General features: G+C 49.7%; 1 protein-coding gene across 30 annotated transcripts in view; it reads right to left on the reverse strand.

Moving 5' to 3' along the window:
- The window catches only part of TCF7L2 (transcription factor 7 like 2), a 202,300-nt gene that overhangs the window by 127,044 nt on the left and 47,877 nt on the right, over positions 1 to 27,379 (reverse strand). Inside the window, exon 1 of one of the 30 annotated variants that reach the window (XM_060641473.3) lies at positions 4,159 to 4,333. The exons of the other annotated variants lie outside the window; for them this stretch is intronic. Coding sequence (XP_060497456.1) covers positions 4,159 to 4,224 — 66 coding nt within the window. The 5' untranslated portion in view covers positions 4,225 to 4,333. Of the gene's footprint in view, positions 1 to 4,158; positions 4,334 to 27,379 lie in introns of those variants that run through there. 30 annotated transcript variants of the gene reach the window in all.

Below are 27,379 nucleotides of genomic sequence, written 5' to 3' on the forward strand. Positions count from 1 at the left end.
GAAGAAAAAGGAAATTAGGTACGATTATAGCCTAAAGGAAAAGCTTTTCCTTCCTGGAGACACTAAGCAGCAGGAAATTCTATTCTGTTGGGTCCTAAAGAAAAGACCCGAAGGACGAGGCATCTCGGATTTACGAAAGGGCGGGAACCCCACACCACATTTTCCCCATGGCCCAACTTCGGTTTTACATCCTTTTGGGGAAGAGAAAAAAAAAGTTCCCACCATCCCACTACAAAAACAACACTGGGGCTCCAGCTCTCTTCCTTTCAGGCCGCTCAACGTGGAAATTATGAATTGCCTACAAAAACATTAAACTTTTCAGCAAACTGCAATCAAATGGGGCCGTGGGAATTCCTGCATTGAAAACTGTTGAAATGGAGTCCTGCTCAACTTGCCTTTTGTAAAAAAAAAAAAAATAATAATAATAATAATAATAATAATAATAATAAATGCATAAGGCCATCTTGACTTAAGTGTTTCATCCTTTAATACTAATGTTCTGCTCATGGCCTGTTAGGGTTTTTCCCCAAATCCTATTTTATGATATGTTTCAGGGAGCTTAAGTTTAAGCTTCGGACCTGTGGACAAAGTCTCGAAATACATACAAAACCAATGGTCTGAACAGAATCAAACATTTTAAAAGCCTGTTAAATTGTCAGCAAAAAAAAAGAAAAAGGTATGCAACTCTAACGTCTCCTCCCCCACTGCCCCTGATCAAAACAAAAGGACAAGGGGGAACACCTGGGTGACTCAGTCGGTTAAGCGTCTGACTTCAGCTCAGGTCACGATCTCACGGTTCACAGGTTCGAGCCCCACAACAGGCTCTGCGCTGACAGTTCGGAGCCTGCTCGGGATTCTCTCTCTCCCTCCCTCTCTGCCCCTCCCCCACTCACACTTTCTCTCAAGATAACTAAATAAGCTCAGACAAGGGAAGGCAAATGGGGAGGGATCTTCCGAATCAGAGGGCCCCGCAGATCCGGCTACATGTGGGCCTGAGGGAACCTGCTCCCGAGAAAGGCACCCCCATCCTGGTGAGTACAGCTTCCGTAGCAAGGACGGTGAGGAGGGCTGCTCAGAGAACCTGAATCTCAGGGCTGCTGAGGTCACGGTACAAAGCTGACTTTCGAAACAAATAGAACCATGCAAAGACCAATGATGCTGATGACAAAGCTCCACATCCCTGACAAAACAACCAAAGCTGCTTGGCCGCACTTCCATCTCACAGACGGGCCGGCAAGTGACGTCCGTCCCTTTACTTGTACGGGGCGGGGTTGGCAGACTTTTTCTGTAAAGGGCTACAGCACATATCTTACTTAGGCTTTGCGACCCATCCCATCTCGGTTCTACTCAGCTCAGGCGTGGTTGTCACCGAAAGCGGCCACAGTCCTGCACGGATCATGTCGTGGCTGTGTGCCAATAAAACTTTATCTATAGGATACTAAAACATGGATTCCATAGGACTTTCCCGTGTCAGGACATATTCTTCTTCTCTTAATTTTTTTCAACCATTTAAAAATAATAGAAAAACCATTTTTAGCTCACAGGCCATACAAAAAGAGGTGGCAGGACAGCTTCGGCCCCTGGGCCACACTTTGTCACCCCTGGCTTAGGGAATGAGTACGTAAAGACGTGATTTCAAGTCAGACAGGATACATTCCTTCAGTGGGCCTTAAATCCAGACAGTCGAGCACGATTACTTGGTGGCCCCAAGGCGACGTTTTAGATTTAATCGTCACTGGCAAACTCCAGTTTTGGGGGAAAAGCTCGGGAAAGAATCTGAGCTCTCCAGCCATGACTCCCAGTCACAAGGGCTAACCACGAGCCCACAATCTCACCGAAATAACTATCCCTCCTTACCAAAATGGAAGTTTGAAAATCCCTGGGCGATTCTGACTGGAAGAGGTTCACGTGTTCAAAATTCTCACGCACTTCCCAGGAAACACTGGCAAATGTGTCACATGCCACGGAATCACCACGAAAGAGCGCCCGGCAGAAATTCCGCAGGTCATGGGTGACGTGCCCCGTGTGCTTTGGGCATCACCCTTCTACGTTCAGGAGCTGCTCTCTCCAGAGCTTCTCAGTGTGGGCAACCTTCACGCATCACGACGCTGGGATGACGCCCGTGTTGGGCCAGCGTTGCCCACCAACAGATGGCATCGGCCCCGGGCTCAGGCAAGATGGGGAGGCAGGGGCCACCACGGGGCCCGAACAGCCTGCTAAATGGAGAGGAAACCGGTCTCTTCTGGAAGACTAGGTCCCACAGAAAGCCCATCACGCCGAAAAGGATTGATCTTAAAAACTGTGAAGGCCTTGCGCTCCCCTCCCCTTCCTGGTAGATCGGTATCCTTTACCTGAGTACAAAAACAAGAAACCGGCCTTTTCAATCCAAGCTATTTCTCAGCAGGGGTGCTCCTTCCTAGGAAAATCCATTGTAAGAGAATTCAAAGTAGTTGGAAACCATCCTCATGACAGATCATGACTGCTTAGTCTCACTAACACCTGAGCACCAGAAAGTCACAAGTGTTGTGTTTCTTATAAAATAACAGAAAGTCGCTATTTTGTCCGAACACCCAAACCGAGAGACCACAAGCCACGGTCTATCACATCCAAACCCACGAATCCTTCCTCCTCTGCGAGGTGACCCCCACCCCCACCCTCCCCGTGCAGCCTCATTGTGGGCCCTGGGGACTCTACCCACACCTGCAAGCTGGAAGGGGTGACACCATGATCATAATGTTCACGCCACGCAACTTTACAAAACCAAAGGCCACCAGGAGCCACTCATCGTAGGAGGACAACGGAAAAACTTCAAGAGACGACAGGAAGCGCAAGGATGTGGCCAAGGGGGCACACGCATTTCTCCAGGAGCTCACGTTGTGAGGCTCACACACAGGCCTGTGAAAGATCAGGTTTGCCTGTCTCTTTCGGAAGCTACCTCATTTCTCAGAACTGGAAGATGGGAAATTCAGCCCATCTTCTATAAATAATTAACTTTGCCCTGCGGGTCAGGGAAACCCAATTTATCTAGAATAGTTAAATTATAAGAAGCTGTGATTAATATTCTGTCCTGCCCTCTGAATCATACAGGTACCAACAAGTTTCCCAAAGCCAGCCCTGACCGCATATAACTAACAGTGAAATTATATCAGAAGTCGTCAGAATCCCACAGGCTCCTCAGGGCCACCATTACAAAATTGGTTTGACCAACTTTCCTGCAGATGCAGAATGTGCCGGAGATTAAGCTGCTTTGTTCTAGGCTAAAACACGGCCCAAGAATGGCTTCTTTTGAAAAATCCACCTAAGAGCCTAAGATAGAGGCTCTACTTAAAGAGGCATTATTTGCCTATAAAGTGTAACTGCAGAGAAAAAGAAAATTCAGGGGCGCCTGGGTGGCTCAGTCGGTTGAGCGTCCGACTTCGGCTCAGGTCATGATCTCACAGTTTGTGAGTTCAAGCCCCGCATCAGGCTCTGTGCTGACAGCTCAGAGCCTGGAGCCTGCTTCAGATTCTGTGTCTCCCTCTCTCTCTGCCCCTCCCCCACTCATGCTTTGTCTCTCTCCGTCTCAGAAATAAAGAAACATTAAAAAAAAATTTTTTTTTTGAAAGAAAAAGAAAAAGAAAATTCAGGAATGTGTGATTGTGCCTAGTCGGGATATAGCATAAGTGAGCATATACTATAGTTACCAAGGGAAAGAAAACCAAAGACCTCAGAAGGCTGGGTACATTCTGAACTTGGAGAAGGAAAAAAGCCACAGAAGAAAATGAAAGATGCTAAGATTGACTTTAGTTCTTACTTTTTTTTTTTTTTCTAATGACACCAACCATTGTAAGAACTTAGAAATGTTTCTCTAAAGTCCCTATCCCATTTCCCAACATAAAAGAAATCTGAGGGAGAGGAAGGATATCAAGGCACCCATGGAAAACAATAATTCAATAGCTCTGCCCTCTACCTCCATGAGTTGGTTGCTACAGGATTTTTCAATGAAATCCTTGCAGTTCACCTGTTTTCAATACCTAACGGTATTGCTTCACATTTAGGGAGCACTTTAGAGTTCAAAGCCACATTCACAACAACCCTATATAATAAACAAGCAGAAAGTTACAACTAACCTTTTACCAAGGAGGAAACTAAGGCCGTTAGAACGCTGACCCAGCTTACCTGGGCTCCCTGGGTCAGCTGGCGTTCTGGTGCGCAAGGCTCCGGACCACCATGTTTCTGTTTCATCCCGACTCGCCTGAGAACTCCCCTCCACCTTCTTCGGTTTTCTTATCAACGGCTAGGCATCAGTATCTCAGGGGAACGTCACACGGGGTCCTCAAAGGAATGAACCGAACCCTCCTCTCCGACACCTATCAGCTCTCTTCTCCCCCCAGGTCGCCGGGCAAACGTTACATTATTTTCCTCCAAGGCTACTAGAAAATCATTTCTACCAGAGCTACTGAGGCCACTGGTAGTAAGGGGGAAACTGAGCAAAACAAGCAAATAACAAACAAACCAAAAAATCCCCAAACCGCAACTTGGCATTTCCTGTATTCTTTACCTCCCTAGCTATTCAACACCCCCGTCCCTGAGATATTTTTGCAATTGCTAGGTCGGTGGTTTTGCAGGGAGGCTATGCTCTAGCGGCTCATGGAAGCACAGCTGGGTGAAACTGCGCTGAGCCCTTCCTTTCAAAACCCAGATGCACACCCCTCCCCTCCGCGGGGCTGCGGCCTGGGACTTCCTTCCATCATCCTGCAAAAGTCACTCTTAAAATCAAGGCTATGTGCTCCTGGGATAGCACGAGACTGAGAAAGAGTCCAGAAATCCACTTTCGAGGCCCACTTCCGCCACTATCTGGGCCATCACTTTAGTTCTTCACTGGGCGGGCGACCTCTTCCCCGCTCTGGGCCTAACTCTGTAGCGGGAAACTGAGGAAAATTCTCTCAAAAGTCCCATTCGCCTCTGACTCACGTGTTCCTGCAGCATTTGCAAAGCACGTGCTCTGTGTCCAGCGTGGACTAGATATTCCAAGGCCTAGAAGAGTCATCTAAGACCCAGTCAATGGGACAATAAGCGGGTGAATGGTACAGGGACTAACACAAGGAAGGAGCAATATTACAAAGAATAATTTAATTCATGATGGTGACGTAGTCCTACCGCTTCCAAACCTTGCTGGTTTGTCTAGCAAGACTTCTCCCCTGACCCACTCTGGACCTGCTAAATGCAACTATCTGGGAGTGGGCCCAGGGGTCTTTAAGTATTTTTCCCCAACTCGTCATGTGACCCTGATGACCAGTAATTAGCATAAACTATCAGCACCAGAGCAGTACCAATAAAGAGCATGTGTATATTTACAGATTCCACCACACTTTCTCAAAAGCTCTTTTATTAAACTCCTACGCTGATGGTCACTACATCTCTTTAGGTGGTCAAAGCAGATCCCTCCAAACCCGCTTTGAATTTTTTTTTTAAGTTTATTTCTATTTTGAGAGAGAGAGAACACAAGTGGAGTAGGGGCAGAGAGACGGTGAGGGGGAGAGAGTTCCAAGTAGGCTCTGTGCTGTCAGAACAGAGCCCTACGTGGGGCTCAAGCTCACGAACCACGAGATTATAACCTGAGCTGAGATCAAGAGTCAGACCCTTAACCGACGGAGCCACCCAGGCACGCCCGTCCAAACCCATTTTAAAAGTGAAGAAAAGCAGAGAGAAATGAGGTGACTGAGCCATGCAGTTACGAGGGATTCTGAACCGGAATGTAGATTTCCGACCAGGGCTTGCAATCCCTTCTATCAGATGGAGTAGAAGGAGCAGTGGGGAGGGAGGGCAAAACAGATGCAAAGGGACAAAAGGTGCAGCCCCCGCACCGACCCAGGAAGCCAGTGGGAAATCAGCCTCAGAGACCGTCCTGCTTGGTCATGACCAAAAGCAGCCCAGGGCAAGCCACGTCAGAGTCTTCAGGCAGCCTCGAGATTGAGTTCCCCCAAAGAGGGCTGTGGGTCCCAAGCCAATGTCCACCGTGCCACAAGCGTCCACGTCCCTTGAGGGCCCATGTCCCTGAGGTCAGAGGACATGAAGCCACTGGAAGAACTTGGAAGCAGAAACCAGAAGAAGTCTTCCTGTCTTGCTCAAACATGTTGCCCATCTTCAGCCCCCACACAGGGCAGCATAAACTCCTTCTCCACGGCCCCTCCTTGGGGGGAGGCGGGGGCAGGGGGTGACTAACAACGAAAACTCACATGCCACTGTAGGAACCATTAAGAGACAGGCCAAAGACGGCCTACTTCGTGTCACCACGTTTTCTTATGGCTGCTCCTTTCAAAAGGCTCAGTCCGGTCCAGTTGATTGCGATGTGCTGGTTACCACCTGCTTGCCTACAAGCAACTCAAAGTGCACACGGGCACCTGCAGACCAGAAAAAGACGCTGAAAGACATGGGATGGCAAGCGTGGGCATCACTGGGGGCTCACCAAATATGGGGCACAGTGGGTAAGAGCACACCAAGTCTCGGCTGAGGACTGGAGAAGTATATGGTGGTCGAGCCGTACAATGGAATACTATTTGGCAATGAAAACAAGCGATTACTTGCAACGGCACTACGCGAACTTAAAGAAGGCCGACAGAAAAGGTCACATATTGGAGGATTCCTCCTGTAGGAAACATCTAGAATAGGCAAATCCATAGAGACACAGATTAAATTAGTGGTTGCCAGGGACTGGGAGGAAGGAGGCACTGAGGAGTGAGTGATTGCTAGTGGGCATGGAGTTTGTTCGGGGCTGATGAAAATGTTCTGGAAATAGACGCGGTTAATGTTTGCGCACCACTGTGAATACACTAAAGCCCGCCGAACTGTGTACTTTAAATGGGTAGATTTAATGGTATGTGAATTATATCTCATTGTTAAAATGGATTACAAAAAAAAAAAAAAAATGCATCAAGTCACTTGATGGTTATCGCATTCATTTCAAAGACACAAGGGTGGGGGAGAGCACACAGTCACGTACGCAAAGACTCCACCCACATGCCATAACGCCTCAACAATGAACTGCGAAACAGGTGAACAAACCTATTCTTCAAGGAAAAATCAGACCCTCCAAAGCTCCCGGGGAAACAAGCCATCTCCAAATGTGACTGGCTGGTGTGGGATCTTGGAAAAGGACCATTCCAAAGGCAGAGGACCGCTAATTCTGCCTGAAAGCTGGGAAGAACACAGCCCGCCCTGGGATAAATGCGCTGAGGAAGAGACCAGGGAGGCAGGAAAGGAAGGAAGGGTGTGAGAACTGTTTGAAGGCAAACCAAACAGAGAGGAGCACTGGAGTCAGCAGAACCACGACAGGTCAGAAACCTGAACCCTGTGTCGTCCGTCCATTCTCCATCACCCTGTGGCTTCAGGCAGGCCAGGATGGCTTTGTACCTCAGTTTCTCTAGCTAGAACATGGGCTTGGAACCACTCGCCTAGAGCCTCCCAAATGACTTCCTCACCATATTTTCTTTCTTTCTTTCTTTCTTTTTTTGTATTTATTTTTTTATTTTTTCAATATATGAAATTTATTGTCAAATTGGTTTCCATACAACACCCAGTGCTCATCCCAACAGGTGCCCTCCTCAATACCCATCACCTGCCCTCGCCTCCCTCCCACCCCCCATCAACCCTCAGTTTGTTCTCAGTTTTTAAGAGTCTCTTATGCTTTGGCTCTCTCCCACTCTAACCTCTTTTTTTTTTTTTCCTTCCCCTCCCCCACGGTCTTCTGTTAAGTTTCTCAGGATCCACATAAGAGTGAAAACATATGGTATCTGTCTTTCTCTGTATGGCTTATTTCACTTAGCATGATATTCTCCAGTTCCATCCACGTTGCTACAAAGGGCCATATTTCATTCTTTCTCATTGCCACGTAGTACTCCATTGTGTATATAAACCACAGCTTCTTTATCCATTCATCAGTTGATGAACATTTGGGCTCTTTCCATCATTTGGCTATTGTTGAGAGTGCTGCTATAAACATTGGGGTACGTGTACCCCTATACATCAGCACTCCTGTATCCCTTGGGTAAATTCCTAGCAGTGCTATTGCTGGGTCATAGGGTAGGTCTATTTTTAATTTTTTGAGGAACCTCCACACTGTTTTCCAGAGTGGCTGCACCAATTTGCATTCCCACCAACAGTGCAAGAGGGTTCCCGTTTCTCCACATCCTCTCCAGCATCTATAGTCTCCTGATTTGTTCATTTTGGCCACTCTGACTGGCGTCCTCACCATATTTTCAACCCCAGAGGATAACACTGAGTAAATGACAGGACAGTTAAGATGTGTTATTTCTTCCTCCAACGGGCACCCCGGAGTGACAAGCCAAAAACAGTTGGGTAACATGTTACCTTGTTAGCTACCGCGTAAATTGTTAGAGAAAGAGCCATCAGGTGACCTTCGAGAAACACAAAGCCAGAGAGTAACAGGGTCCTGGGGACCTGGAAGAGTTATTTTAAATACATGAATCAGCACGGCTGCAGCAGACACTAGAATCAGGAACTTTAAAACATTCCTTCCTTTCTCCACAGTCAGGAGTGCTCAAGACTCGAGATCTTTCTGATTCGGTTCAGCTTCCCATTCCGTCGTATTTCTCCCCTCTCTTCCACAACGACAAAGGACAACGCGAGTCTCGGCAGTCAACAGGCAAAAACTAAAGCACAATTAATGTGCTTTAGTCAGTCCACTTAGGAGCAAAATGCAAGACAGACCTCGGCTCATGTCCTCAAATTCCCACTGAAATTGGGAACTGCGCCGGATCTCCCTCTTATTTGTGTTTCCCCTTGTCACATCTCGAACGATGCTCGGTGGCTCCAGCAAGGTCTCCCTGTCCAACTTTTTATTGTCCGAGGCTAGCTGTGACAGGCATGCGGAGATGCTTCGTAATGCTAACCTCAGGAAGCCAAAAGGTCAGGCAGCGCCTCTGGTTAATTTTGCTGGGGGAGGACCCAAACCCCCGAGCCAGGGCGAAGATTTAGTGAGGCTGACCTTCTGGAGGCCCCCGACCCCCCTGCACACAAGTCTTGCTGCCTCAGCCAGAAGTGGCCTGCCACTCAAGTATCATCTTGCTGTAACAAATTACTCCTAACCCAGGATTACGGCTCTTTCCAAATCCCTCCTAGAGAGCAAGGAAATAAACATTCTCTCCCAGGACTCTCCCCAGTTGTTTCCCCTGTTGGTAATCCTTGTCTGTATTTGCTTCTCCTACAAGCCTTCGTCTGGGAGGTCTGCTAGACCATTCCGGCCCACTTTCCTTTCAGACATAAGCTGAATGTCTCAATTGTCCATTAGGCACAGTAAAAGATGAAGGCGGCCTTTCTGTCCGGAGGAGTCTCACACAATAGTTCTCTTTGCCCACACACTTCTCGTCTGACTGCAGACTCGACGGGCCTAATCCTAGTCACTCACGGAGCTCCACACCCCAAATTCCTTCCTAACGCCCCAGAGGGACGAGTGCGGACGCGCCGTGGTGAAGCTGTGACGCTCCCAAAGCACACGGGGGCAGAGAAGCAGGCCTGCCCCCCCACCTCCCACCACCCCCCCTCCCCTGAGGGCAGCATGCCATTTGGGGGCAGGCTGAACGGGGAGAAAGATCTAGAAAGAAGAGGCAAGATAGGAGACTGCCGGCAGGAGAGACTACCTCTGACCCCATCCTGCGGTTTCCTTTAATAAACCACCAGGAGATATTTCGAGCACAATAATCTCACTTGGGCAAGGAAACACGGTTCTGCCCACTTCCAAAGTCTCCTCTGAAACCCCAGGATATTCCAGACCCTTCAGACAGACAGGGCCGCTTTGTGTTTTTAATTGTATACATACAGTGACCAGCATATGCCAAGAAGCAGAGGGCAGAACAATGGATGTTATAATCCACGTGGGTGATTTGAAGCGATAGGGATTTTAGGGTTGTTTTACGCGACACTTTTCTCCCTGCGGAGAGTGGCTGACAGCACGCTTGCTGACACGTTCCGGGCCGGGAGAGAAACTTTCTGAAATAACCCAAAGGCACCGAGGAGACAGAAATACCACCAACAATCCAGACACCAAATCAAATTCCTGTTTTAAACAAGAGGAAGGTGTGGAGGGGACAGCAGTGGAAGAAACTGAATTAGACGCTACAACTCATTCTGAAGTGAGCAAAGCCTTAATTTTCCCACGTGCGCGCCCCCGGGGCCATCCTCCCCTCTCTCGCCGGGGCCACCGGGCCTCCCCAAACAAACTTGTTCTCTGCTTCTGTGGTTTTAGTCTCTAAAGAACCTGGCTTGGAAAAGGGCGGTACCGATCTGAAGCTAACCGCTTAGCTCATTACTATGTCATCTGGACGGGAAAATCAATTCCAACAGCATCAAGTTTGGTTATCCCCTCCCCCGAAGGTCTGCACTATTAATAGCAAGGAAGTTTCCCAGGCTTCGGTTTATTTGTAATCGAGACCAGCCCTGACCACAGAACCTGGACATCTGCACTCCTAGAACTCCCAGGCACCCGGGAGACAGAAGTTCAGGTCTCCGTCTTCTGACAGCAGCAGAAAGATGCGGAAGGTAGGCTGAACTTCAAGCAGGCAGAAAGATTCAGGTCAAAGAGTACTCGATCCCAGGAAGGGGCTAGGTAGTCGAGGGGGAAAACTAAGTTAACTTCTCTCTACATATCTCTCCTGCTCCTGTGCTCCCCTGTGGACAAAGGTCACCATGTTATCTACCCATCATGGAATTGGAAGACAGAAGGTTCTAGAAGAAACAGCTTAGTTAAAAATCAAGCTAAAACCTCACTAATTCAGACCGGGGCGGTACAGCAGAATGGTTAAGAGCACAGGCATAGGACCTGGAATGCCTAGGTTCAAGTCCAGGACCCGTGGCTTCATGCTTCTGGGGCACTGGACAAATGGCTTCACCTCTCTAGGCATCCAGCCCTGCCCCTGACTGCGAGGTGAGGATAATAACCTAGGGGTGATAGTTGTACCTCCCTCTCAGGATGTACAGGAGTCATTAGTCGTGTCTGCACCACCAACCAGACCTGGTTTGATGCAGGAGCTAGAAGGCTGATGGGGTTCATGGTCACGGACCAAGCCATCTCACTGCAGGGAGTAGAAAGGGAAGAGAAGTAAGCAAACGCACGAAGTATGTAAATGCCCTAAGTTAACAGACTGCCCAAGTTGGGTGTCTGATGCACAGACCAGCTGACACAACCCGCCATGACCATCCACACGTCAATGGGAAGGTAAGGAATTGCACATTCAGCTGTTTTAAATATATCCCTCCTTCCTCTCTGTGTCCTGGCAGAGAGAATTCAACTCCAGCTGTATGAGGTTTTCCCAAACACCTGAATGAAGGAAGCCATCTGTATGAAGTCCCACTCAGTCCCCGCCAAGTACAGGTGAGCATACAGTCATCCCAACCAAAGGGCCTTCCAGAATCTGGCCTCTCACTCTGCAGATACAGGGGCACAAAGCAAATCACGTGCTGCCGTGATCAGAGAGGAAAAATGCGAATTCAGCAAATCGTTCATGCTGCGCCTTTCATGTCCCTGTGCCCAGGAAATACCCCAGAAGCCCCGCTCTTGCCTCCACAAGGTCCCCTTTCTCCTTTTCCTCTGGACCACTGAGTCCCCGCTGGGTTAATTCCATCTACTACTGTGAGGGCCCAAAGCAGCAAAGGAGGAGTCGTGGGGGCTGCATGCATTCAGACCAAGTTTCTAGATCCCATCTCGAGGCAGCTCAGACCCAGGTTCAAACCCCAGCTCCAAAATTCCATTCATTCACCAAAATATTTATTGAGTGCTTAATATGTGCGAAAAGAATTGGGTCCTTGAAGAGAGACTATCAGAGCTGACCACTTTAAAAGCAGGGTGAGCTCAGGCAAACAGTATCACCTCTCTGAGCACTGGCGCTGTCTCTTCTGTAAAATGGGAATACACACTTAATACCCACTTCTCAGAGTTCTTCCAAGGATCCAATGCTTGGCACCATGCCTGGCATATGGCAAGTGCCTGGTAAATGCTAGCGATTACGTTATTAGCTGGCTATTACATTGCTATTAATATAATCAGCATCGTCAGAATAAAACTCCTTAAGATACCGCACGATTCTAAATCACCCAAGAAAAAGGAAATCCCAGGTATGCGTATTATCCAATGCCGGAAGAGAAATAAACACTTAGCCTGAAGTAAAGCAAAGCGACCACAAACATTCCTAATTAACCAGGCTTGCATTTCCTCACCCCTCCCTTCAATTCACTCACCCCTAGCCTTCTGGTGAAGTGGGATTTTTCTGTAAGTACAGCTGGTCTCCCTTGTATGTCTGGTCTCCCCTTAGGTATGCCAAGGCTTAGATGCAGGCCTGCTGTTCCAAGCCACTGCACCTCTCCCCTCCAACTGGCCCTCCAACTTAAAAACATTTCTTAAAGGTCTGCAACCCCAGAATTCCAATTCTTGCCCCGAACGCTCTGCAAAAAGCCGACACACAGGGCACAAGCTGGCACACAAATCGTGGGGTTGCGATGCGTTAGGCTAAACATAGCAGCAGCTGCTAAAAGGCTACCAAAAAACTACACGAGATCATCATCCCAAAGAGGTTTCACAAGTGCACAAAGGAAAAGGGAAAAAGGAAAACGAAAAAAATCTCAAAAAGACACTGTCATTCTTCTCCCAGGCTGTGTCTTGATTTCTTCTTTCTTTAAGATTTTAAAACCTCGCCTGTTAAAAACATTGCCTAAAGAAGGGGGAGACAGTTGGGAAAGGGAAATTCAGAGAACTCCCTGGTGCCCCTGGTTTACCACTGTCAGGCAGAACACCAAGGGTCAGCCACTTGGCAGTATGTTTGGGGACCATCTCCACCCCGTGGTTCTACCCAGGATCAGTGTGGATTTCCTCCTGCACTGACCACTTGCTCTGAGAATGAGGAAGGCAAAAGCGCAGGCTGTAAACGAGGTATGGAGATGCCCAGAACAAACACATACGGAGAGTTAAGCTTCAACTATGGTTTAAAGAGTAGGAAGTCAGACCAAATCTGGTGTCTGAACCCCAGACCACCCCCGGGCAGGTTATTAACTTCCCTGAGCTTCAGTTTCTTCTTCTGTGAAATGGAAACGAACAACACTTCTTCCATCAGAGTTGTTTCCAAATCATGACCGCAGGCAGAGGCTTAGAACAGCCTCTAGCATAGGGTAAGTGTGCAAGAAATGCCAGCTCTTAGGACCACTGTCGTCCCTACGATGAAGTTCGTGTTCGCCACACTGGCGACCAGGGATGCTCTGTCAGTGTTCAATGCTACAGTCTGTCATCAGAAACTTAGATTCCAGGAGGCGGAAATAAAAAGGGAAGCTGTGTGGTTGGAGAGTTAAAAAGGATAATAGTGAGTAGTAGAAACCAGGTAACATGTGAGATCTTCCTACAGGAAATGCCCTCTGTTAAGTCCTTTACCCATTTTTCAGATGACGTCTCAGGAAACTGAGCTGGGAGAGCTCAGGCAAGCAGCCCAAGGTCGCAGGATTTGGAAGTGAAGGTTATGAGGCCAGGAAACATGTCTGTCTCTCTGTGCCCCTGTGCCAAGCATGAATGGTCTCTTTAAGCCTCGTTTAACCTTCAACAAATATTTATTGATGCGGCGCTTTGTCGGGCATTATGCTGGGTACTAGGCAGAAGAGACAGATCACAGAGCCTGAGAGTCAGGTGACCTGGGTGAAAATTCCCAGCCCTCACCCCACTTGCTGGGTGACGGTGGGCAGAGATTTCTGCTCCCTGACCTCTGGCTATCGTAAAACAATTCCCCTTCACTGCACCTTATAGGGTGGATGCAAGAATTCCACTGAAACAATATCTAACTTGGCAGCTTCTGGCGGAGCTTTGGGATTCATTCAACATCAGTTGCCCTCCATCTACCCCCCCCCATACCCCTCCCATCTCCCCAAACCAGCCCTAGTTAATACATCTATAAAATAAAGATAATAGTGAGGTCTCTGAAAAGCACTTCGACTATAAAATATAATATGAAACATAAAAAAACACATTGTTATTATTATTCCAGGGATGCACCCCGCCTCTACATCCAATTGCCTCACTGCCACTAGGAACTTGGTATTTGCACGGTCTCGGCAAAGCATACTCCTGCCAGGCAGAGGCAACTGGGTCTTCTGGCCCTGGAGGGTAGATGATGGGGGAGGGGAAGGGGGAGGGGAGGGGGCACTGGGCTGTGCAGGATGCTTGCATTTCCAGGCAGGAAAAGAGAAGCACACAGCACTAGGTAGAGGCTGGATCCACACCGGGGAAGGCGGTGAGGGCCGGGGAGGTGGTTCTGCGCTCCCCCGATGGTGCCTCACCAAGTTCTCGGCCGGCTCTCCATCGGCATGGTGGCCACCGCATCTGTCTCCCAAGCCCCAGGTCAATCAAAGAGGCATTCCCAGGCCCCTAGAATAGGCCAGGCACGTTCAGGATGCCAGCGACCCTCCGGTGAGTGGTAAAGCAACATCGCTGCCCTCACTGACCTCATTATCTTCAGGCCCAGAAGACCCATTCGTTGCAACAGCACAATACACATACTAACTTCTCAAAAGCTTACCCCAGGGCCACAGCACTTCCCCAAATTTTAAGAGGCATCCACCCACTCACCTCCTTTGTTTTAAGGAAGGGCAAAGGTAAGGCAGCCCACCGCTAGCTCAAAAGTCACAGCAAAGAAGCCAACCGAGCGGTTGGGGTTGTCAAGTCTTTAACATCAGGAAAATCCGCCTCCCTCGATGCCATCCACAGTTAATCTGGCAGACAAATGGCAGTAGTTTGCTTTTCGCTAAGGGGCAGGTGTCAAACCTGGCTGAAATCCACATGAAAAAATGTGGGCTGCCCATGTGACCACATGCACACCTGAAAAGTCAATATATCCAAAACTGCTCGTCTGTTTACCACTTTAAAAAGAAGAAGAAAAAAAATCAACCACCTTTTTAGCAATGCTTTCCTCTAGGTAATGGAATTACAAACAATTCTTTCTTGCTGCTTTATACTTTCTAATTCATTATTACGGGTTTTTTTTCCCCAACACGTTATTTTAATCTTAAAGTGAAACTTTTAAAGAAAATATATTAGCCAGCAAACTACCAAATAGCGATAACTATAAAATTATGTATAACTATGTATAACATGAAAAAGGCCGTGGTGACATTTGAATTTGGTTGTAGAAACTCAATTAGGTTGGTTTCCTCCTGTCCCTCGTGAGGACCTCTTCAAAGGCGATTCGGTCGCACGAGGAGCCCATTCTAGGATTGTTGGGATTTCAAGTGCTCTTTCCCGCTGGCCCCAGAAACCCACGGTCACTCCTGTGGCCCATCTGGACGCGGTTCAGATTTCCACCATCGCACCCATAACGACTTTACTCTACTTCCTGGTTCTCACAGCTGCCTCCCAAGGTCACGTTCTGCTCCCCTCCAGCTCCTAGCACTGCAGCAGGCAGATGCCTGGCACACAGGAAGTTAACACTGAAGGAAAACAGATGCCTGGCCGTCCACCCTAGCAAGGTACTAATAAGGGACTCAGGACGAAGTGTGCAGGGGTGGCCGAGTCTCTGGCCAGCAGCCTTCCACCCGTCCCCACTACTAACATGTCAAGGGTCTGAGATGACACTTCACTACCCATTCCAGCACTCTCAAGCCTAAAGCACAAAGAGAACAACAGGGTAATACACCCCAGAGAGACCATTTAGTCTCCTCCCATGTCTGAAAAGGTTAATGTTTATTGAGCACCTACTTACTACAGGCCAGGCTCTGATCCAACACTTCCACAGTTCTGTAATCTCCACCACCACTGATGATATAAATGTACCTGCTTCCTCAGCGGGGAGGGATGAACACTAGCGGAAGGAATTACATTTCTCAATGTCTTTTAGCAGCCAGTAGTTGGTCTATCACCCAGCACTGGGCACCCTCCCTAATTATGCATTGTTGACCCAAACGTCATCTTACTCAGCTCCCTCCAGCCCTCTTCAACGCACTAAATTTCTTGCTTTGCAAAGAAGATGGATTTTCAAGAGCAAAGATCTACACGGGCCCCTCCCTGGAACTCAGTCTGCTCATCTGTAAAATGAATATAAACATAATTCCATTTGCAAAGCCCCAGTAAAAATTAAGGAAGGCAATGAATAGGAGGACCATTCAATTAAAAAAAAAAAAAATGTTTCTTCGGTCTTTTTTCTGAGAAATAAGGTAACCAGCACAGGAATGCTTGGATTCCCCCCAATGACTGTGCTTTGTCTAGTTGATTCTGCAAGGTGCATGCCGTCCAAGCAATAGACCATTGGGTAGAAGGGAGAAAGTCCACACTGACCACGGAGGGTGTCCCTAGGTGGCCAGCCTTCCCTTCAGCTCAACTGCAAAGGGCAACACCCAGAAGAGCCCTCTGCCCCTCCTCCTTCCCAGTCAGGCTCCAGCCAAGGGGCGTAGAGTTCCCCCGAGAATTTCCATTTAAAGGTGTCCCGGTCACATCAGCCCAGCCTGCAAAGGAGACTGTGTGCGCAGCTGAAAAGTACACCCGAGGAAGAATGAGGAACACAGGGTGCTTAGCTCCTGCTCCATCGCTGGGTAATTTCTCTGCTTCCTCATGAGTCAAATGGGATAATACCTACTTCCACCCATCGCACAGGACCCTTCATGGGAGCAGGCGTGCCTGGCTCATGGAGGAAATCATTCAGAAAAGTCTCAGGCCCTGCCCCAGATAGTACTGCTCTGCGGGACTCAAATCCCTCATGATTTAGGAAAGGCTTATAAACGAAATCCAGGGTTCCTATAAGAAACTGTTCAGGTACAGTAGACATACATCCATTTTTGGCTTCGTCGCAAACTAGGATTTGAGTATTACTGGCTGTCTCATGTTAACAGAAGACCGGGGGTGGAAGGGAATACGTTGCGGTGGGGGCGGGGAGACGAAGTGGCTGGTACAAAAATCCCCAGCTCTGCTAGCCAGGGGCTCTTTGCAAACTGGAGGTAAGCCTCAAGAAGTGGTCAGTCCGCTGGGTTTCTGAGCCTCAGGGCAAAAGAGACACTGCTGAGTTTCTAGAACACCAGGAAGCAGAGGCTGCGGGGGGTGGGGGGGGCTCACACTGGCGCCTGTGTCACAGGATGTCACAATCGGGGTGGTAGCGGTATTTATCAAGGGTACAACCATTTCTGATTAACTGAGGGTTTGGGGAGGAGGCCAAATCATTCTGCCGATAAGTAGAAGATAAACCAAATCTTCCATTTCAAAACGGACTGGGCCAGTCATTTTTCCTTTCCTCCCTCTCCAGACCTCTTTCCCCACAGCAAATAAAGTAAGCCCCTGGCAGCTGATGAATTCAATTCCAGTCTAAGAACACCAGGGTGAAGAAAGTGGAAAGCGCCAGAGAGCTCCCCCTTGGGGCTCCTTGCTCTGTTTGCAACTACGGGGTATCTGCCTTGGCATGCCAAAGCCTTATAAAGAAATGAAATATTGACACACATACACTCGAGGCCTACATGAATCATACTGGAACATTCCACCATAGCAAAAGATAATTCTCAATCCCTACTCTCTTGCCGTTAGAACATTTGAGTCCCCAGGAAGTGGATTCCTTGGCATTAATATCATTAAATCAAGCAAAATTTAAAGTAAAAACACAATAATGGAGCACAGGCAAAGCAGGACCAAAGGTGAATCCCCCTCCCCCCCAGACCCCACAGGCATGGCAGCCTCAAGCACACCAGGATTAAGAGACCTCTGCTCTGAGACCACGGATGCGGTTTCTTTCACATCACCTGTCCACAGTCTTAGACAGACAATCCCCACACACTTTCCTTTGTTTTGTTTTGTTTTTTAAACATATATACAGAAAGCCAATCAGGCAGAAAAAGACCAGCAGAGGAATGGCCTGGCACAAGGCAAAATGTGCTGCCCATTCTGGTTCAGACTAATAATAAATAATAATACTTTGTGCTTCTCTGGTCCCTTTCATCTGAGAATTTCAAAGTGCTCTGCAAACATTAACTAATTATTCCTCCAGAAACCTGCAGAGATGGCAGAGGAAAGAAATGGAAGCAGTCCTGGACTTTCCAGCATTTCAGGATTTCTACCGTCCAAGGATTCAAAACTCTCCCCAGGAGGATGCCCCCCCCCCCCACAAGATGGCAGAAGGGAGGCAGAGGGGAGGCAGGGGTGAGGTAAGGGGCAGAAGCCACCTTGCAGCTTTCTCTGGCTCGAATCCCAACTCTGTGGCTTCCTCAAAGTAATGCGGAAGTTACTAGCTACAGCCAGTCTTTGATAACAACTAGGGGTGACCATATAATGCATCACCCAAACCAGGGCGCTTGTAAGAATAAAGGAAAGCGCTGTTAATAACTGGCATAAAGTAGAAAGGTCGAGGCCAAACAAGAGACTCTGATCCTCGCATGAAATCTACCCATTTCAGGATGAAGGCTTAGAACGGGGCTCCCTGAATTCATGCACTGACATAATCAACAGAGAAAGCTCCGGGTTTTGCCAAGCATGTACTTCCATTCCAGAAGCATCCCTGGGCCTTGAAATTAAGCCTCACAAAACTACCACCAGACAGTCTTGATCACGTTCCAGCAGAGTGATATTCAAAATAGATGACTACCAGCAGATGGCCCTCCCAAGGGACCCACCAGGGTCCTGAAGTCCCCTACTCTGCTCTTTATAGTTACTGGACGGATCATGAAGATTTGGGCAGGCATGCGGAGCATGGGCGTATTTCAGGATTTTAACCACCAGCGTTTCTGCTGAATGCTAACTTAGACACTAACACATACCCTTGTTAAACCACCCCCACTAGGAAGAGGCCAGGCTCTTCAAGGACCAACTCCCTAGGTGCAGGCACCCCTGTTCTAACATGCAAACTCTACTGGTTTTTGCAACCCCATCAAGTTTCTGCAACACACTTAGGGGTTACGGAGAGAGCTGAATGTGCACGGAAAGCCTCAGTCAGCACCTCCTGGTTCTCACAAATCAATCCAAATTAATGGAAACTGTGCATTGCAGAGGCGTGTTATTTTTAAGAAATGTTTTGGTACCTTCAAACAGTGCGAGCAACCCCAAAATAAGCAAAGAAATACCCGCTGGATGAGATTCTCAAGGAAGCTTGCAAGAAAAGAAGAGGTTAGCCAGGCAGGTGCTTGTATATAGATGACAAGGCTTCTAAAGGACGTAGATGCTGCAAGGTAATTGTCCCTCTGCTAGCTCATTACCCAATGCCCCACAAACCCGCTCATCATAAAGAAAATAGGAAATTTTGGTTTCGAGTCCTGATCAAATTACCTAGGATTCAAAGGCCCAGGGGTATGCTCCTTCCTAAAATGCTTCTGCTCTTAGAACCCTGCCTGCCCTGCTCACACCTTCGTGCTGGTTCACACCCCCATCACAGGGACACACTGCCAGAGCCCTAGCCCCAGCCGCGGTGCCTGGCCTGCTGCGGGCCCTGGACAAACGCTGCAGCGTTCATTCATAAAGTAAGAAGACAAGTTGTGACGGTTCACAACTCCGCTCCAATCTGGCTCCTACGTTCTATGAATGGAGCGGTCAGTCGCCTGATTCGAATTCAGCAGGGACCATCCAGTCTCAGAGCAGGGCTTCCCCACCGTTCTGCACGCTGGAGTCAACTGGGTATCCTCCAAAGGTACTGATGCCAGGCTCCCCACCCCTCAGACATTCTGACCTAACCGAAATGGACTGCGAACTGAACCCTAGAATTTTACAAGCTTCCCAGGTGATTCTGCAGGGCAGCAAAGTTCGGGAACCACTGCCAACAAGCCTGATCCTCGGGGCGTAGCAACAGCTGCAACCTCTAGGAGCTCAGGAGAATGCAGCTCTTGGGCCCCGCCCTGTGCCTACTGTAGCAGAATCTGCATTTTAACAGAGCTCCAAAGGTTCCCGCGCCCATCAGAATCTGAGGTCTCCTTCGCACGTGGCATTCAAGGCCCCCTCACGGGAGAATCCAGCTTCAAAACCATCCACCACCAGAACCCTCACTTCCCTTTGCACGCATTACGCCAGTCACCCTGCCTTCCTGAAAAGTCCATGACTCCATGCTTCTGCTCCACCCAGGGAAGCCCTTCCCTTCCCTAATCTCTAGGTAAGAAAATTACTATCCACACGCCACAGCTTAAGCATTCAGATGCCAATTTTTTTCCAGCCCACCAGGGACAATCCTCCCCCCCGACCGCACCCCCCCACCATACCCTTAACCATTAAGCAAACTCCAACCCAAGCTGGCTCTCCACAGCATAAGGACTAATGCCAGGGCAATGACAGGACTCTGGAGACAGGCACGCCTAGGACTCAAAGCCTCCTTCCGCCACAAACTAACTTAAATGAATGACCTTCGTCAAGGTGCTCAACTAAACCTCTCTCTGAGGTCCAGCAGTCCTGCCTGTAAAATGGGGAGGCCACACCTTCCTCCTTAACCTCATGAGGATTAATGAGATGATGTCTGTAAACTGCTTGAATGATTAGCGTAAGTGACTCAGAATACAAAGGAAGCAAGTCCCATTGTCTTAATACAGTGGCTCCCACACCTTGGGATCCCTCAGGAGTCCTTACAATTACTGAGGGCTGGCTCCTCCCCCACAGTGGGATCTGGGATTTTTTTTAAAGCTCTCCAGGTGATTCAACTGTGCAGCACATTTGGGGAACCACTGTCCTAATCCATGACAGGTAGGAGACATCCGTGAGTAGGAGCTATCGTCGCAAAAAATGATTCAGACACACACCCCTCTGCACCTGCTCTCGTGTCCCCTCACCTGGCTGTCCCACCCTGCTGCAAACGCAAAAGCGAGCTTCTGCAGGACTCCGTAAGAAAAGTCAAAGTTGGGGCGCCTGGGTGGCTCAGTAGGTTGAGCATCCGACCTCGGCTCAGGTCATAATCTCACGGCTGTGGGTTTGAGCTGTCAGCACAGAGCCCACTTCAGATCCTCTGCCCCTCTCCTGCTCATTCTCTCTCTCTCTCTCTCTCTCTCTCTCTCTCTTGAAAATAAACATTAAAAAAAAAAAAAAAAAAGACAACTCAGAAGTTCCCAAACACCACCAACTCCCATTCTTCAATCCCCAATGGTACATTCCTGCAGACAGGACAGGGGAACAACGAAAACGGGGTCCCCAGAGGTTCAGGGGTGACATACAGGTACACAGTTAAAGGAGACCAAGCAAAGATTTAAGACCCCCAAGTGAAAGGTAAATGGATGTGTGTGCTCATCTTTTATGGTCTCCCTTAATTACCTAAAAGAACAGTCCATGCTACTGAGCAGGTCTGCAGAAACCCTTTCATCTCTCCCCTTGCCTGTCCCCCGGGAGACTCTACAGGTTTTCTTCAATGTATGAAAGGCTCTGTCCAGGAACACTAGCTTCAATTCACCAGCCTCTAAGGAACATGAATTGAGAAGCTAAGCAAACTTGACAATGGCCCTTTATAGCTTTAAGCACAGGCGAAAAACACCCATCTCAGGGAAGCCTGTCTGCGCATCCAGCTCAAGGGATGAGGGCAAGCAGGAACATTCTCGTAGAGCAGCATTTCCCCAACACCCTGGGATGTGTCCCTAAAGCTTTGAAGACCTCTCCCCAGAGCCTGGCATCTTACATCTTCTGAGGAATTTCCAGAAGCCCAGGTCCATCAGGGGCGGGAGATACCTTTCGACAAGGCACCAAATGGACATGTATAATGAATGCAGCTCAAAGTCTCAAGAGCTGGAAGCCTAGAACCCGGGGGACTCAATGCCAACAATTCTGATCAAGAGGTGGCAGGGATTTACCAAGGCCTTTCAGAGGGTTAACAACCCGAGCAGGTCGCATGCTGCCCCAGGCCAGGTTCAGCACCCACCTTGAAAGATGGCGACCTGAAAACTCAGGAGGCCTTGGAGAAACATACACAGATTGAAAGGGCAGCATGAAAAGTGATGAAGGAGGGACCCGTCCGATCCAGAATGGATTCTAGTCACCAAGAAACTGATTTCTAGAAGCCTACCACCAGTCCATGCACAGAACTTTGAATCCACTCATGAGCTGAGCGGGGCTCAGCTGGCCCCAGGAGGGGGAAGAGGAACAAGAAAAAAAGCCGTCGTCAGATGCCCAAACCTGCCAGCCACCCAGGAGGAAACAGCATGGGAAACCGCTCTTTTACAGCAGTGTTTCCTGAACGGTGGGGCTCCAGGGCACGATTTCAGGTGGTACAAGGTGTGACCTGAGTAGTTACAGGATATCAGTGTGTATTAGAAAAAAATAACTAGCACATCAAACTTAGAATTTCACAGATGTTAAGGCTGACAGTGAGGCTGAGTTTTAAAAAGTGAATCGGATGTTTGCATCAAATAAGTAACAGTGCAGGTAGCATACAGTTATGCCAAAGATCGTGACGGAGGCCTGGGGAGGAAAAGCTTGAGAAACCGCACTAAAAGAAACCCAACGGGAATTCTGGCTGCACGGTACTGACATCATCAGGGTCGCAAGACCCGGCTGAAAGGGGAGGCCGCAGTGCCCCGTGGGGAGCGACAGGTGAGGGGGAGACAGATGACTGAGGGGAGTGGCGGCTGGTGACGCTGGAGGGTGACAGGGAAAAGCACCCAAGGCAAGTGTGGGGAAATGAGCAGCCTAAGAAAGCAAAACCATCCCCAGGAATGAATCATCCACCAAGGGTGCTGAGGCTGGAATGGGCTGGAAAACCACTCCAACAAAGCTCTGGATGAAAATCTAAAGAAGGAACGGTCCATGAAACCTTTAAAGAAAACAACAACCAAGCAAGTGTCCGCAAAGCTGAGCAAAGGGACCACGCAGAGGAGACCAGTGGGTCGCTTTCACTTTTGCTTCCAGGGGGACTCACTTTCCAGCTCTCGGGCCTGCCGCTCCCTCACTGCTGGTGTTTGTGCTGCAGACGACTTCCCAAGCCCCGCCAAGCTGCCTGCCGGCCAGCCTTCCGCTAACTCCACCAGAATTCGGGAACACCCAGCTAAATCAGGAACGGCACGCGGTCCAGAGATGCCCTGCGACAGCCAGGCAGACGGCAAGCCCCTGAACGAGGGCGAGGATAACTTCTGGGGTGCCGGCCGCGTGGGGTTACCGACCCTCTCCGATCCTCCCCTCCCCTCTGGGCTTCACCTCTCCTCTCCACACTCCTCCCCCGGGGTTTCCACACTTCTGAAGGAAGGGGTAATGGGGAAAGAAACCCTGACTCCAGCCCGACTTCATTCCACATGCAAATGAATCCCTTTTCCACCGTTAGGTTCCATTTCCAGGAAAATGTGGCAGAATCACTGTGTTTACTTCAGCCTCAGTGATGCTGCGAGGACGCAGCACAACCTTCAGTCAAGCTATTAACTTGAACGTTGAACTTCACAGCCTGGCTGTCTTCCTCAGCCTTCCTTTTGATGTTACCTCCAAAGCAAAAGATCAAAGGCTTTGAGTGTGGTGAGGGGAAGTCCCCAGCTCTTAGCCTACCAGCCTGTGATATATGTTAAAATCCCGGCCAAGAGAGCTAGCAGGAGAGGGAGCCTGCTCCAGAGAGGCCTGGGGCGGGCAGGGGTGCAGGAATGAGGCTGAACGTGCAATGAGGTCACTTGTGACACAGACACCAGGGACAATGACAGCTCCCGTGCGTGAGACATCTCCTACCTGCAAACACCCACAGAACCCCCAAGAACAAGACTGCCTTGGCAGGCATCGTACCCAACCCCCCCCCCCCCAAACACACACACACCCAAAAGAACCAAACGCTGCTCCGTGAGTCCTTCTCCTTTATGGCATACCCCCTTATCCAACACACTTGACCTGGGCACGTGCTGCGTACAGACGCTGCCCTGTTCTCTCTCTGAAGGGAAAGCACACGTTAATCAAATAATCACACTGGGCAATGACAATTACAAACGGAGATGCCAATGCTGCGGGGGCAGGAATGGAGTCTTAAGAGGGTGTAACACATGCAGCGGCCACGGTAGGTGTCCCCCCAACCCCCCATGGTTGTGGGGGACAGACCGTGGGGACAGCAGGCACGAGGACCAGCGTGGAGGTGGGGAGAAGGGAGTGGAGACACTGACAAGGGCCGAAGGGTGGACAGGGGCTGGCCCCTCAGGGCCCCCAGCAGCTGGGGACGTGTGTGTCCCAGGCTCTTCCAGCTACAATTCTCGGACACACAGGAGACTCGAGAGGCATGCTTCCAAGAAACATCCGAAGAGTCTAACAGAATGGTGTTGGGTGGGGGAGGGGTATGAAACTAAGACTAAAATACCAATGATAATTCAACGTATATGAAGTTCACAGAGAGAAGCTAAGCCGTGGCTCGAGAAATCAGAAGCGGTTTTCCCTGGGAAGGGACACAGCAGAGCCTCCGGGACACTGGAAAACGTCCTTCATCTTGACCTGGGTCGTGGTTACACAGGCGCAGACACAGAAAAATCAGACAGCTGGGTACCTGAGGTCTGTGCACTTTAAGTGCTTTGCCGAGAAGTAAAGATGAGTGGGGGGGGGGGGGGGGGGGGGCAGAGAAAAAAGAAAAAAGCAGGATCGCCAGCGCCCCGTTGCCTGGCTGGCCCGCGTGGGAGGGCCCGGGCGCGCGGAACACCGCGGTGAACCAACCTCGGGCTTCGCTTTGCTTGTTCTCACCCAGGAGAATGGGCTTGAAATACAAAAACCGAGTTTTCAACCAAGAAAACAAACAAGCCTATGTCTGGTCCCTTTTCCCTTTTAGACACAGAAATTTGGCTAAAGGGATAAAATAGAGAAATTCTCGTGGGGCGGCTTTGATTATGGACAGAATGCGCCGTTTTCCAATTTGCTACATCTCCTGAGCTGCATTTTACATTTTACAGGAAAAGTCTCGGAGAGGAACCGGAGGCCCTTAGGGCCAAATTTATCTTCACTCTCTCCAAATCTAACAAGTGCTTTCTCCAGGACACCAGCAGAGCTGTTTCCTCCCCGCCGCCCCCACCCAGCACCCTCACCGCAGGGTCCCTACTGGCCCCCTTCTTTCCCTACCTCTGTGGCTCCCCTGTACCGTCCTGATTTCTATTTCTCAACACATATAACCACTACGCCCCACCTTCGGACAATGACACCTGGGCCCGACTCTGGTCAAAACAAGCGTGACAGAGGGGGAACCACCAGATCCGCCAACTAAATTCTTTGCCCAAACCACCAGGAGCGGTTTTTCCTTTTCTTCAAGCGCTCCAGATGGCAACAAGGACAAACACGTGGGGACTGACTTCCTCCTGCTTCCCCCCCATCCCCTTCGCAGACCACCTCTTGGGAACAATCCTCACCGCTCGCTCGGTGCAAAAAGTAGGCACTCAATCTCAAACCCTCCGGCAAAACGGGGCGGCAGGGGTGGCCGAGGGAGGGAGAGGGAGAACCACAAAAACGCCTTTGGCCAAGCAGTTCAGGGCACTTTAGGAACCACTGCTCTGTGCTGGAGGGTCATCAGGGGGTGGGAGCATTCCAGAAGCCTGAGCAGGGGGCCCCAACCATGAACCTCAGAGTAGCAAACAACTTAGAATTCAGGCAGTTCCAGCTCAATTACAGCCTACTGAGCTGTAGAGCCTTCTCCACAGTGACCCTGCCAGCTGGTGCCAGAGACAGACCTCAGACTCCCCCCTCCCCCCCGGCTCCGGACAACCAACCTTCCTCCCGGCAAAACCTGAGACAAGCTACCTGGACAGAACAGTCCTACCGTTCACACACGCACAATGCGCCATCAAAACGCTCCAACGGCTTGGCAGTCTAGACTGCCTTAAGCACTCAGCATGCATTCATTCATTCATTCGTTCATTCATTCATTCATGTTTGGCCCAATGCGTGCTAGATGCCAGGTAATGTGCCCAGCGTCTGAGCAGCATCATAAAACAAAGGCCCCCATTCCCCTGAACTGCCATGACTATGGATGGAGGTTTACACAGGAAGACATGGCCAGGGATCAAAAAGAGGGTTTGAAAACGGAGTTGTGCAAGACCCACGCCCAGAAGCCCACGTCCAGTCAGTGTGTGGGGAAGGCAGTGTTAATTGCCTGAAAACATGGTGAGTCACAGCTGGGAGAAGAAAGAGGCCATCCCAATTCCAGACAAGAAATCCTCTGCTAAGTCTTCCTATCCAATCTCTGATTTGTGACATATCTGGACCCCAGGAGTCTCTCGGTCTCAAAGGACTATGAAGGACCACTGCCCGCACTGCACACATTGTCTGAGGGGAAGACCGGCTAATGAATCGGTTTAAACTCTCATTCCGCACTCACCCGCAGCATCCTCGCGGTTCCCTACGACACCGCGGGGGTTCATCTGAAGTCTGGGCGGCCCAGGACACCGTCTGGTGTATCCTCCCTCCTCCCCTCCACGACTCCCCCGACTTTCCCACCACAGAGGCTCCCACTGGACTCCCACCCTAACAGCACCCCACCCCAGAGCCTTCCCCGGGCCCTGGCACTCCCCATGCTCTCATGGGAGGGACCCCAGAAGTCTCTCCCCATTCATGAAGTCCCAACTAACTGATTGTTCTTGGGCAATCAATTTCCCCTCCCTCTGACTCAGTTTCTTCAAACTGTGAAGAATTTTACCAATTCCAGGCTTCATTCTTTCAGCCAAGGACACCTGAGGTGTCTCTGGACGGGCCCATTCCTGCGTCCCCCACCCAGAAGGCACGTGTCCCGGGCCCCTGTGGCCTATGGGGGTACACACAGACTCCGGCTGCAGCTGCCACCATCAAGCCCAGAGCCATCTAAGAGTGGCGGTCTACCGCCACAGGGGGTCTAGGAACTTGGGTCAAATCCTGGCATTGACACTTGACTTGCTGCCTGGGGAACCTCCGACAAGTTCCCTAACAGAAGCCACAATCAGTTTCCTCACCTGTTCAACGAGAATCCCATCTCCTGGCCTCAAAGGGTTGGAGAAGGAACAATGACTGAGCTGAGTGGCTGGCACAAAGTAGGTTACCTTAGACGAGTTCCTTCCCCCCTCCCCTGCTTGTCCATAAAACATTTGGTAAAGTCAACTGGAAACAAAGCTAAAAATGGTTCAGGCTGGGAAAGGGGGTGGGGGTGGGAGGGGCAGAACAGAGCCCAGCCATTATTTCTGAGCCCAAAAGTGGCTCCAGGAGACATCCAAGGCCAATCATGGAGACCATCCCCAGGCCACGCTGGGGCTCTGGGGACAGCTCACCACAAAGCAGATGCTACTGGCACCACATGGGTGGTTGACAGACAAAGCTGTTGGCAGCTGAAGGGTCTCTAGGGGCACGTGGGTGAGATCCCACAAAGACAGTGCATCAAAAGGAAGCCCCAAATCAAGACCTGATCACACATCAGCCACAATAAATAATGTTTGCTCAAAGGTGGGAGGGATAGAGAGAGGCCCTTATTGGAGAAGGCCTACTTGCCCGTCCAATGTTAAAGAAAAGCTTGTTTTGTGTGCTACA

Source organism: Panthera onca, chromosome D2 (genome assembly GCF_046562875.1).
Source record: "Panthera onca isolate mPanOnc1 chromosome D2, mPanOnc1 haplotype 2, whole genome shotgun sequence".
In the NCBI taxonomy this organism is placed as follows: domain Eukaryota; kingdom Metazoa; phylum Chordata; class Mammalia; order Carnivora; family Felidae; genus Panthera; species Panthera onca.